General features: G+C 38.9%; 1 protein-coding gene across 15 annotated transcripts in view; it reads right to left on the bottom strand.

Annotated features, from left to right (window-relative positions):
• Positions 1 to 13899, bottom strand: part of nbeaa (neurobeachin a) — an 894135-nt gene that overhangs the window by 168630 nt on the left and 711606 nt on the right. For all 15 annotated transcript variants that reach the window (XM_039745777.1, XM_039745778.1, XM_039745781.1 and 12 more), the window contains 3 exons: positions 12193 to 12310; positions 11987 to 12089; positions 1588 to 1703 (listed from right to left, as the gene is read on the bottom strand). In XM_039745777.1, the coding sequence (XP_039601711.1) occupies positions 1588 to 1703; positions 11987 to 12089; positions 12193 to 12310 (337 nt within the window). The remainder of the gene's footprint in view (positions 1 to 1587; positions 1704 to 11986; positions 12090 to 12192; positions 12311 to 13899) is intronic.

Raw genomic sequence — 13899 nt, 5'->3', positions numbered from 1 at the left:
ATATAACATAGCTGGTCTCACTACTGTCCTGTAGACCTTCCCTTTCACTCTTGCTAATACCCGTCTGTCACAAATTACTCCTGACACTCTTCTCTACCCATTCCACAATGCCTGAACTCTCTTTTTCACCTCTCTTCCACAATCCCCATTACTCTGTACTGTTGATCCCAAGTATTTAAACTCATCCACCTTTGCCAACTCTACTCCCTGCATCCTCACCATTCCACTGACCTCCCTCTCATTTACACATATGTATTCTGTCTTGTTCCTACTGACCTTCATTCCTCTCCTCTCTAGAGCATATCTCCACCGCTCCAGCGTCTCCCCAACCTGCTCCCTATTCTCCCTGTTGATCACAATGTCATCTGCAAACATCATAGTCCACGGAGACTGCTGTCTAATCTCATCTGTCAACCTGTCCATTACCATTGTGAATAAGAAAGGGCTCAGAGCTGATCCCTGATGTAATCTCGCCTCCAACTTGAATGCATCCGTCACTCCTACCACAGACCTCACCACTGTCACACTTCCCTCGTACATATCCTGTACAACTGTTACGTACTTCTCTGCCACTCCCGACTTCCTCATACAATACCACAACTCCTCTCTAGGCTCCCTGTCATATGCTTTCTCCATGTCCACAAAGACACAATGCAACTCCTTCTGGCCTTCTCTAAACTTCTCCATCAACATCCTCTGAGCAAACATTGCATCTTTGGTGCTCCTTCTTGTCACTAATCATCACCTCACTTCTTAACCGAGCTTCCATTACTCTTTCCCATAACTTCATGCTGTGGCTCATCAATTTTATTCCCCTGTAGTTACATAATACATTTCTAAATCGGGAAACCTTTTAAAATGATGGTTCACATTACCACAATGCAAATAACCTTTCTTGGATAACTTTTTGCACCCTGAGTCATTTCCTAAAGAGCAATGTTCAATTTCTTATATACAGCAAAAAGTAAATACATGTCTATGAGAAAATAGTAAACTGTCTTAACAATTTATACACAACTACAGACAGCAATATGCACAGTTTGCTAAAGATTTGTATGGTACTCACAAAATATAACATCTATGAAATACAGTATTACATAGCAATCTTTGAAAAGCATTATTTTTAAGTGAGCAGTAATTAGTCAAGGTAGAGAAAAAGCAGTGTAAATTCAATCTGCCAAGTGCAAGACGATAGCCTTGCTAGGTAGAAGTATGTTGTTCTCTTGTCTAGTTGCTTGTGTCTTAAATGACAAAGCAATGAAAATTACATTTTCCCATTATTATTTCCAGACACTCTCGGAAAATGGTTTGTTGACTCTAATAAAGCTTCTGTTTCAGACAATGCTGTCACCAGAGGAAATGGCAGAAAGAGGAGCAGCAAAACGACCTCTGAAACAATAAATGAGCCTGCAGTCAGGGTGACATGTTATGCTTCTCATGATAGAATTGAACGTGAGAGCTTTAACATCCATTGTCACACTGGGGCCCCATGAGTCCCAAAGGGAGACACAGACTGTAGTGTCACAATGCAGAAGGCCATGGCAGATATTAACACATTAGCAAGAGATTAAAAAATAAAAAGTGTACCAGCTATGGTGTTGAGGAACATCAGGTACTCAAAGTTGGAAATTTCTCTTCTTTGCCAACGCTGTGTCATATTGGAGGACTTGAACAGTTGGCGAGGAGTGGCCAATGAAATTCTCCTAGAAAGCAAAATTCACTTAATTAAAAGTTTTGAATGTACTACCAATTATAGTGGATATTACAGAACTACACACCCTAACTCATTTTTCAGCTTTGTTTGAAAGTAAAGTTCATATCAAAACAGATCATGTTAGAACTTTTTTTCAACTAAAAGTGAAAAACTAATGGGTCATTTGTATTTCAAAATAATAAAAAATCTGTCCTACAGCTCCATAAGCACATGTCAGATTCTCAACACAGCCAATGTATCTGTGGTGTTTACACATTCTGCCTGTGTCTGCATGGGATTTTCTTTAGAGACTCTGATTTCCTCCCACATCCCAGTGATATGTGTGTTAGGTTAACTGACAGCTCAAAATCAGTCCTTTATGAATGAGTGAGTGTAGGTGTACAGGTGAAGGACTGGTGTCTCTTTTAAATTTGGTTCCTACCTTAAAGCCATTACTGCTAGCTAAGGTTCAGACTTGCTTCATCTCTTTGCAGGATAAACTGAATTTAGAAAACTGACTGACAGACTGGTAAGACTTTATAGTAACTCTTGCATCACTCCTTATGAATAGTTCATAGTAAAATGTCATACTATTGTAAACCTTTCACTAATTTAATTATATATGGCACTTTTATGCTTGTACATGTACCATTCATCTATTTATTTTCTGACATTGCTCTATTACTGTAAGTAATGTTTAGCAGTTATTTTATCTTATCTGTTGGAACATAGTGTAAAGTTTCCTACATAGTTAAACAAATGATTCCTCGGTACTTCTGCAAAAGTATCTGTCAAGGACAATTGCACATCATTAATACTGGAGAAACAACTAAAATGCTGATGTCAGTTTTAAGTTCTGTACTTTCATCGAGGTGTTAAAATTGCATTTTCTACCATTTAAGCTATGACCTATGACAGCATTATAGTACAGTATATTGCAAATGAAGAGTTACATTCTAAATTGAAAACCAATGTGGTTCTATACAGTAATTTCAGTATTTTAGATCACTATAAGACTTGAGAAGGTCTTGTGTGGATTATTTGTCTGCACAAATGGCAGGGCTTGCTTTGGTGATTGTGGCATTTTACATCATCAGGGCCTGGTCCTGATCATTAGCCTGTACAATGGACATGTTATTCCTTTATAAAATATCCAGGTTCAAATTATCTCCTTGCAATGTATCCCATAAACAATTTTCATATGCTTAAAAACAAACATTACTGATGAATGATGCACTCAGATTCATCATCAGTGATGTTACCTTAGGTCATTGGGTGTTTCAGGTTTTTCAGCATCATACACCTTCACCTAAGCAGCCAGCCTTGACTGAACGGACACTGAGATGTGTCCATGTAGTCATGTCCAAAGACTGAACACTTTAATCTACAGCCACCTTTAGGCCCCACATGCTGTCTCTGTGAATGTTCTGGTAGCTTTCCTCTTGTGTGCACAGGTAATGCTCTGGGGCTAAGTAGCTTACAGGAGGACGGCTCAGGAAACCCCCTAGAGCTCACTTCTATATGCTGACATAGTGCATACTGCCTGTTATTGTGGCAGTTCTCCAACAGCTTTTGGTAAATGGATCTTTTTCCTTCATATGTCTCTTCTGACTAGGACATTATTATTTTCATTATTAAGATCTAACTTTTTGATTCAGAAAGTACGATAATGTCTGTCATCACTATGCTCATGATGATAGACTCCAAAAACCAGAAGTGTCACTCCATGTCATATTTCAGCTACCAATTACATGCATCCCCAAAAAACCTTACTGACATTTCACTGTGCCCATAGGTTCTTCTCTCTCTTAATGAATGCGATACACTGATGTATTCTTTGGTAGTGCCTGCACTGGGCAATGGCAGTGGAGATGGTTTTAGCAAACATTTTGAGCACCTGATCATGAGTACTAATGGTAGCACCTTTTCACAAAGATATTGGACAGTAGTTAAGAAAATGCTTCAGTGTCTGCCTCCTGCCACACAAGGAACATGCTAGAATGTCACCCATGCTCCATCAGAACCGTTTGGAAGGAATGGGGACATATTTCCTCTGAGGCAGTGTACATGGCTATGCAGGCCATTTTCCGGGCCTGAACATCACAGGAAAAAGTACAGAAAACAAGCAAAGCTATATTTTGGTCAATCTGCCAACGTTGCACATAAATAATATACAGAGTGACTCTTTTATTGTTTCCATACTGATTGGCAGGTCAAATGTGCCTTTCATGCCATGGTCTGCCAATGTGTAAGCTTCCAAATTGAGCGACTGACCTCCTAAGAAAAGTTAATTTATGAGACCTCCCTTCGTCTCCACCCATCCCATGGAAAACTAAATTTAATAACACCTCTGGATTCTCTAAAAACTCAAACTATTGGCATGTTCAGTTGAAATTTATACACTGCCTGCACCTCATCTCTCATAAACTTTGCGCTATGCATTTCTTTATATTGTATACATGCCCCTAAAATGTTTCATCATATGTTTTGGGATTGTTTTCCAGTCTTTAGTTTCTCAAGTGATGTTTCTAATTGATTGTTCTCTCTTCTCTCTACTTATATTCTGCTTTTGCCTCATACATTCCTTCACTTGTGTGTCTCCACTCTTAACCTTACTTTTATCCAGCAGGTTATATTAATTAAAGCACCATCATTGACAAACTAATATTATCGTAACATAACTCCTGAATGTATCTTTGTAAACTTGTGGAAAACCTTTTTTTTTCTTTAAGTCCAGTCTTGCTTGGACATTCAGGGACACAAATCAACCAGTCATCAAGTGGTAAGCTGTTGTGCATTTGGATGGTGGCTGATTAGCCAGTGTTTCGCAAAAATGTGTTCCTCATTTCAAACTCTAATTCTAACTTTTCTTGTTTCTTCTCTCTGCTTTTGGGATTGTTATGTCGGTCAGGCTTCTCTCCCTGTCCTGTTCAGGCATCTGTAACTTTCTGTCCTTAAGAACTTTTTCAGTATATTTTTATGTTGGGTAGGGTGGAGGTTGGTCTGCTGGGGGGGGGATTTATTGTGTTATGTCAGTCAGTAAAACCCAAAGCAGCTCGGCTGGACTGCAGAATGGATGCGAACTGCCTGCCTTTTTATCTCTAGCCAGCCCTTTTGAACAGACTGCTGGCAAAAAGAGAGAGAGAGAGTGAGAGTGAAAAACTGCTTAGATGTAATTAGCAACAGATCATGAGATGCATGTGTCTTTTAACAAAGTAACTAAAAACAAAACAGGCTTCTCAAAAGACTGTGATGTGCTATGAAAGCCAGAGGGCTAAACCATTATTGTAGTCGGACATGAACTACAAAGATTTGTTTACTAGGGAAAGATTATTCCGTCGGAGCCAAAAAGGCTAAGACAGAGAACAGAGAGTCGAGATGAGAAAGGTACGACTCATTAAGCAGAATGCCAGAACTTAAATACTAAACTACACTTATTCAGAGGTCAAATCCTGGACAAAGGGCTGCTGGTGCTCTGCTGGAATTTATAAGTGACTCTTCATGATACAAACCATGGTACCTCTTGGGAGGTGGTCCTTAGCAACCAGGAAAGGGCTCTTAGCAACCCATTATCCACTCATAGAGATTTTAAAATGTCAGTGTGATGCACTTAAAAACTATATGGAAAAAAATGAAAATCTTTCCCAGGCAAGGAATTAAAATTAAAACACACACTTGAAAGTAAAGCTTGAAGATTTGCTTTCTTTTAAAATATGAAGGTATCATGACTTAAAAAAATCATCTAAAACAAAAAGATAATTTTCTAAAGGACAAAGTCAAATTGAAATTTCAAATGCAAAAAAAAAAAAAAAAGTCAGAATTAACATAAACTGCCCTAATTTGGGGTGCTCATAAGAAATGTAATGATTTATTTCATGAGGTAGACATACATAATAAACAAAAATAACTGCATCAAATATTTGAAATATTCAATTGTAAACTTGAATTTAAATGTTTAAAGTGTAAATATTCTTGATTTTCATGTTTTTCCCCCTAATTGAGGACCAGAAAAGACTAGGTCCCTAGTAAAGGATCAAAAATCAAAAATAACATTTTCGTAGTCACTAACCTTAACATAATTTAAAACTATACCCCTCATACCCATGATACAAATGTATCATTTTTAGAGTGTTGCTCTTAGAGGATTAGGACCACTGGTAAAGAAACACATATCAAAAAGATTATCACATTTCTGATCAGTAAACTTGAAATAGCAAAAAACAACACTCCACATGCCTATATTATTGAAATTCATTTTTTCAAACTTTTGTGAACCCTGGAACTAGTTGATGTGGCATGCACAACTTTAAGTTGGTTTACTCTTTATCGTAAGGGAGTAATTTAAAGTACAAAATATGGTCCAGAAATGGTCGGCAAATGAGGATTGTTTTGGTGTGGAGGGTCAAAAATTGAGAGGGAACCCCAAGCAGTTTGCTGTCAAGCCAAGTCAAACAGGACATCATACAGCAGGGGTCCCCAACTCCTGTCCTGGAGGACCACTGTGGCTGCAGGTTTTCATTCTAACCCTTTTCTTAATTAGTGGCCTAGTTTTTGCTGCTAATTAACTTCTTTTGAATTAAGTTTAATTGACTTTTTTTTTAAGATTTGTTAACATTCATCGCTCCTCTGAATTGCTTCATTTCTTTCCTTAAGTGGCACCCAAACAGAAATGAAATGTGAAGTGAGGGAGCCAACAGAAGACAAACTAAGTCAGGGCCTCAAAGTCCAACCAATTTCACTCCAACCAGCTGCTTAATTAGGTGCCAAGTTTTATTGTTAATTAAACCCGTTCTTTAATTCCATTGCTTGTTTTCACTCTCATAGTGCAATAGCAGACATTTCTGAAATTGTGCAAATTTCCTCTTTCCTAAGAGCACTGTGAAAATGTTTTGGGGACCTGAGCAGATCAGCATTTCTCAGAGCTTCATCTTTCTCGATTTTCAGATATTATGTGATGGACTCAGTTTGCTGGTCCTGTTTGGGCTCATTTTGTTTTGTCTCATTATTGTTTGGCTGCTAATTAAGGAAAAATAAACAATTGAGGTGTCTGAGTCTTCAAAAGCCAATCAATTAAAATGAAAGGAAAAGGAGTTAAGTAGGAGCAAAAACAGGTCACCACTAAAGAAAAGGGTTAGAATGAAAACCTGCAACCACTGGGGCCCTCCAGGACCGGAGTTGGGGACCCCTGTCATACAGTACATTTAGGATATCAAAAAACACAAAAACTGTACTGATTTAAAAACATTCATAAGTAATTCTTATGAACACAAAAGTCCAGTTTGATGTTCACATAAAATTGACTCAATGAAGTTGAGGCAGACAGAAGTGATGGGCCAGGCAAGACAGTAAAACTGTTGGACATAATCAGCTATACAGCTAATGGGGTTTGTTCTGATGAAAATAAAATAAGAATTTTCCAGAGAAAATATAGAGTGAGTGGAAACATGAGTATTTCTAACACCATTTAAAAAAGTCACAATAATGTGGTAAAAATTTTATACAGTCAAAAGTACTTCTAAAGAACGTCTATTAGTGAGCTACTTAGCGAGTCACTTAGCAAGTTGAGTAAAAAAGAAACACATTGACTGTGCTAACAGGAGCAAATTAAACTCTGAGCAGATCAAAATCTTGATTAATAACATGTTTCTAACCATTAAAATGAAGGCTTCAATGTTATGTTTTCAAGAAAGTCTTGATCATCTGGCAAAATATGGTAGCCTTCCTGAGAGCTCTAGGAGTAAAAACTATGTGTTTGAATTTGTGGAGTCAATTTGTGAGTAAAAAATACTCGCTTTCACACCCAACATCACGGTGCATAAAATGCTAATTCTTTATATTATGGCAAAACGAAACCACATACAAAACTGGGTTTGGTGTTATTATTCTGCTATCAGCATATAGCAAATCCAATAAAACTGGATTTGCAGAAAATGGTGAAGCTAACCTCAGATGGTGTCTCATGTTAGGCAAATGCAATGTACTCACTTCAGTATGGATACAACAGATAATATACATCATATGGCCACAATGTGTTTTCCACCAGAAAGATCTTGATCTTGGTACTGATCATGCATGAAGAAATGAGCCTTCAATGAAGGAGATAGAAATACTGCTTAGCACAGTATATGCAACGTTTAACGGGTCATTCGCAAAGAGAAGAAAAGTCAAAGAATTGGCAAATGTTGGACTACATGTCTTTCAGGCCTTTGAACATGGTGTGCTAGTGTATGGGGGATGATTCTAACTTTTTATCTGACAAATTTCTCATAATAGGCCTTAAGCCTAAAACTCATCTAGATGAACAGTAGTGCAGTGTATTCTGGGAACGGTGAAAGGCAAAGCAGGATCATGGAATGTTTTGTACAGCCAGTGTGTTTTTAGCTTTGAGTGGCTTTTGATTCCCATGGGAATCGACCTTGGCTTGAGTCATAATATTTTAGTAACATTTTAGTGTTCTGTACACTCTTCTAGTGAAAACAAAGTCATGTGTATGTGCTTAATTTGGGTGAGATGGAGGGAGAGAGAGTGACAGTCTTTTATCTGACGTTTTCAAAAAAGTTCTCTCAATTCAGTTTTAAGTTCAGTTCAGTAGCTGTTTTGTTTACAAAAATGGAGTGTTTGGTTCAGTTGCTGCCTTTCTGACACTTTAGATGGACCATGGACATTTAAGCGGAGCTTACTATCTGCTGAAAATTTGGAAAGAAGCTCTCTCTGGCAAGAAATCTTTCTTTCATTTAACAATTAAAGATACAAGGGGCATACAATTATAAACAGGAATTTTCATGTTATTTTCTTATAAAGAGTGCAAGGTAGACATGACTCATTGGACAAACATATGCATGTTTGAAGTTGTCATTAGTAGTGCTAGCTGCTCTTTCCCCGCTTCCTGTCAGTTGTAATCAATATGTCAGAGCAGGAGGTACAAAGTAATGTCGTGCAGCGGATTATTATTAAACGTTTGACAAATGAAGGAGTCATTCCATCTTAGTTTTATTCCAGACTTAAAAATCCGTTTGGGGATGAGTGTCTCTCTCAGACTACAGTGTATGATTGGTACAAGTCATTCAGAGAGGGTCTATCATGTCTTCGGTCCACTTAAGGAATTTTTAGGAGGGATGAAATTCAAGTTGAACGAGGAGGTTATTATACAAGAATGGGTCAACATGCAGTCAAAAGACTTCTACTTTTCTGGGATTAAGAAGCATCTTGAGCGCTGAAACAAGTGGATTGCAGTGGCAGGAGACTACCTAGAAAAACAGTGTGTAAGTCATTTTATTGTATTCAATAAATAAAGTGCGGCGCACAAATTCCTGTTTATATTTGAATGCCCCTTGTATATAACCTGCAACTAAGGAACTAGACCATCTGGGAAATGTCATCTATGACTGAATGAAGACTGCATGGTTGTATAATTATTTGTATTGCTTATATTTCCTAATATTGGTTATTATGTAAATAGGTTATTTTAAGAGAAAGCTTAAACGTGATGTCTCTGTCCAATTATTAATTACAAGAATAACTGAGGGACTAGAGTGATTATTACATGTCTAACTGTGGTCTCTTCAATATATTAACAACACTTTGCAAAGTCCTCTATTGGTGGAAAATAGATTGAAGTAAAGAAATTCAAATAAAAGATGATCCCAGTCAGCGAGCAGCCTGATATTAGAGATCCCTAAAGTTGAGTATGTGTGGTTCAATATGGAAATTGAGACAAAAGTGTACAGGTTACAGTTAAACAGCTGATTTGGATATTTCATCCTATACCCCAAAAGGGTCACTGCTCTGTTGGGTCCTTGAGCAAGGCCCTTAACCTGCAATTGATGAGCGCTTTGAGGAGTGAGAAAAGCACTATCTATATAAATGTAAAGAATTATTATTATTACTGCGAGGCAGCAGCAATCCCACTGCACCACCATGCCGCCCTACTGTTAATACATTAAAAATGAAAATGCACAAGCATACTTGGCTCAATAATGAGTGCTATAAAGAATCTACTGACTTTTCAGATACAGTAATTAATGGTCAGCCTCAATAACCATTTGTCTTGTGCAATACATGGTTTATCTTAATATGGACATTTCACACATCTTTTTCAACTTTAAGCCAAAATCACAGTAGTATCTGGGACAAAACCCTACTTGTTAGAGATGCCATCAAGCATTTACTTCACTGGGACACATTTTGCTCCGTCCTGGGTATGACGTTAATCTGCATCCGTCCCTGCATGTCGGCCCTCCAACCTGCAGTGAAAAACTTGGGGGTTGGTGGCAGAATTGGCATTCCAGCCACCATAAAAAAACCTCCCACTGTTCTACTCCATCTGAACGAGTATGGTGCTGAGGTGTCACCCGTTGCATGGCCGCACTCGGGTCCTAATCTGGATCCTGAGTTGGTTTGTCTTGTGGTGGGTGCGGCAATGCGCTGTATCAGCGTGTGCTCCTAACCTCCCTTTCCTCCCATTAAGAAATAAAACCTTAGTTGGTATTTTTTGTGTGAGGTGCATGTCACAAGTCACCTGATAACATGATCAAATAGCTAGCTGTCACATTACATAGTTGTCAGTGTGTATTGGCTCAATTACGGTGTCCAAAAAGAACACTAAATAAAAGCATTTGACCAGAACAGCTTGACTAAAAGTGACCATTCCCAACTACTGAGTTGCTCTCACTATGCTTGTAGACATTTTACAGGAACCCTGCATCTCTGTGCCTACTTGAGAGTGAGAGTGTGGTATATATAATGAAGGACAAGAATTGACAAGAGAAGTTTTAAGATAGGCTATGAGGCTTAAAAATGAAGCATTCATTAATATTATGACATTACCAATTTAAGCATATTAGTGTAATTAAAATGTCCATCCATCCATCCATTATCCAACCCGCCACATCCTAACTACAGTGTCACGGGTGTCTGCTGGAGCCAATCCCAGCCAACACAGGGCGCAAGGCAGGAAACAAACCCGGGGCAGGCCGCCAGCCCACCGCAGGGCATACGCACACACACACACACACCAAGCACACACTAGGGACAATTTAGAATCGCCAATGCACCTAACCTGCATGTCTTTGGACTGTGGGAGGAAACCGGAGCACCCTGAGGAAACCCACACAGACTCGGGGAGAACCTGCAAACTCCACGCAGGGAGGACCCGGGAAGCGAACCCCGGTCTCCTAACTGTGAGGCAGCAGCGCTGTAAATAAAATGTAGTAAAGTTAATTACATTTATAATGTTTTAAGCACTATCTTCTAAACTGTGCCTGTATGATCAGATGCTACCCTAACTGGTGCCTCCATTTGGCTGACAAAGCAGCCATCCAGGGTTGAGGAGCTACTGATGATGCATCATTTTTCAGGTGAGGTTTTTGCTTTTTCCTTATAAGGTTTGGTGTACATTGCAAATTACAATGTGCAGTACACAATTACAGATTGTCATGTATAAAACATTGCATCATAAGTTATTGTTATTTGGCTTAGTACTAGGAATTTTCATTGAATGCTTTTATATGCAGGTTGCTCATAGTGTTGAAGTTGATGCTCAGAGAAATTTTATTTTGCTCAGGGCTGAAAACACAAGTTATGCTGTACATAAATTAAGTGTACAAACAGCATTAAAAGATGTTAAAGCCCATATTTAATAGCATAAAAGGAAAGTGAAATTGTTCAGCAGTTTAATTTCTATATAATTTCCATTTAATTTTAATATGTTTAATGTTGTAAAAAGAAATTTCAATTGATTTAAAATGTGCAATCATGGAAACTGATGGAAGGCTAAAGTGTGGAAAATCTTAAATATACACCAAAAAAAATTAAAACAGTAAATTTAACACACCTGCAGGTGATAGTGTTAAAAGAGTATGACTGCTTATTCTAGCCAGTCATCCAATTTCTTTTTTAAGTTAAGAAGAAAAAACACAAAATTTTGTAAAGCATATACTCAATATATTAATACTGACGTTTTGAAAAATTCTGTTCAATTAATGTGAGTCTGCTGGATATTCTGGCAACACTGGGTGTGGTGCTGGGAATCAATCCTGTACAAGGTGCCAGTCCATCACAAGGCCCAGTCTTACATACACCCATTTTAATTCACATTGGGCAATTTAGAATTGTACTTTAACCTAACACACAGGTCTTTGGCATGTAGGAGGAAAACCGGAGTGCACAGAGAAAATTCCATGCAGACATGGGGAGAATGTGAAAACTCCTCATAGTCAGTGACCAGGCCTGTAATTTGAACCCAAGTCAAGCATATGAATGTTGTTCATAGGGATGGTGCATTGCAGCTGTTACCTTGCTTGGGGCAGACCATAACTGGTGCCAACTCCAACTCTAGGTAGGCTGTAGACAACCTTCTTGACTGTTGCTTGATCGGGGAAGTTGAACATAACAGATGCTGTAAGTGAAAATGTATGAAAAAAAATAATTTAGCAATGTTAGACCAAAAAGTTTTAAGAAAAATGCAGAATTAATTTTTATTCAGTATTAGAAGTACATACTTCTGTTTGCCATAAACACTTCCAAAGCAGTGTTCTGGAGAAGATACCGCCTGGAGAATACAGCTCGGATCTCGCTGAACATCCATTTTCCATGAAGGCCTTCAGAATATGCAAGCACCTGGAAAACAAAAAGAACAGTGGCTTCTGTGATAAAAGCTCTGTCTCAATTAATAATGCACACAGGACAGAACAGATCATCTACTGCTGTAGAGTTACTTGTTTTTTGTTAATTCATAGTGTTTTCTTTCAAGACAGTATTGTTAAAAGTTGTTACATGACAGGCTGCATTAGTAAGAAATAAATGTTTCTTGGATAAAGCAACATTACCTTTGTTTTTGTAAAACCTGAATTATTAAAAGCTTGGAAATATTCTATACACTATAAGTACATTATTATACTGTTATTATATGTTATTTTTGAAAAATAGATTAAATGTTTAAATATTTGCATCACCAGAAGAAGCTATCTACATTAAACGAAAAAATGAATCATGCAGCATGCTTAAAAGCAGTGAGAACATGTTTCTTTCTATTAATCTAGTCTGTTAATTTTGAAAGCTGAAAAATATGCTTTTCACATTCTTCTCCATCCATTCTGGTTCTGCTTTAGCCTCACTACAAACCAAGAGTGAGGGAGCTACTTAAAACCACACACTCATTCAGAGACTGCTTTGGAACAACGGACTGGGATATCCTGCAGGGGTAATATAGTGAGAACATTGAGGAGGTTGTTGACTGCACTACTGACTACATCAACTTCTGTATGGACATTGTAGTTCCAGTAAGAACAGTACGCTGCTGTGCTAAAAACAAGCCATGGATTACAAGTGACATCAAGGGTCTTTTGAACCAGAAGAAAAGGGCTTTTAAAGGCGGTGATCAGCATAAGCTCAAGCGCGTGCAGAAGGAACTCCGAGTCCAGCTCAGAGCGGCGACGGAGCAGTACAGGAGAAAGCTGGAGCAGAACTTTGCAGAATAACAGCATGAACGAAGTGTGGGATGGGATGAAGATCATCACTGGCTGCAGCTCGAAGCGGGGTACCACCATCGAGAGAGATCTGTGGACAGCAAACCTGATGAACAACTTCTTTAACAGGTTTGACCACCCTAACCCACTCTCACCTCAGAGTACTGCATCCTCCACCCATCCTTCTGCTGATACCAGTATAGGAGAGAGTTTTCCTCCACCCACAATTAAAGCAGCCCAGGTAAGCAGACGGCCTAGCAGACTTCGTGCTAGCAAAGCAGTAGGTCCAGATGGAGTATCACCACGACTGCTGAAGGCCTGTGCGTTGGAGCTAGGGAGTCCTCTACAGCGTATCTTCAACCTGAGCCTGGAATAGGGGAGAGTCCCAAGGCTTTGGAAAACATCTTGCATCACCCCAGTCCCAAAGGTATCACGTCCTAGTCAGCTGAATGACTTCTGGCCTGTCGCTCTGACGTCACATGTAATGAAGACCATGGACTGGTTGCTGCTTCACCACCTGAGGCTACAGGTCTGCCACACCCTTGACCCTCTGCAGTTCGCATACCAGGAGAAGGTGGGAGCGGAGGATGCCATCATCTATATGCTACACCGATCCCTCTCCCACTTGGACAGAGGCAGTGGTGCTGTAAGAATTATGTTTCTGGACTTCTCTAGTGCATTCAACACCATCCAACCTTGGCTCCTTAGTGACAAGCTGATAGATATGGGAGTAGATTCATA

This window comes from Polypterus senegalus, chromosome 2 (assembly GCF_016835505.1).
Source record: "Polypterus senegalus isolate Bchr_013 chromosome 2, ASM1683550v1, whole genome shotgun sequence".
Taxonomy (NCBI): Eukaryota; Metazoa; Chordata; class Cladistia; order Polypteriformes; family Polypteridae; genus Polypterus; species Polypterus senegalus.
The sequence above is the reverse complement of the archived record's forward strand: the minus strand, read 5'-3'. Positions and strand labels throughout refer to the sequence as shown.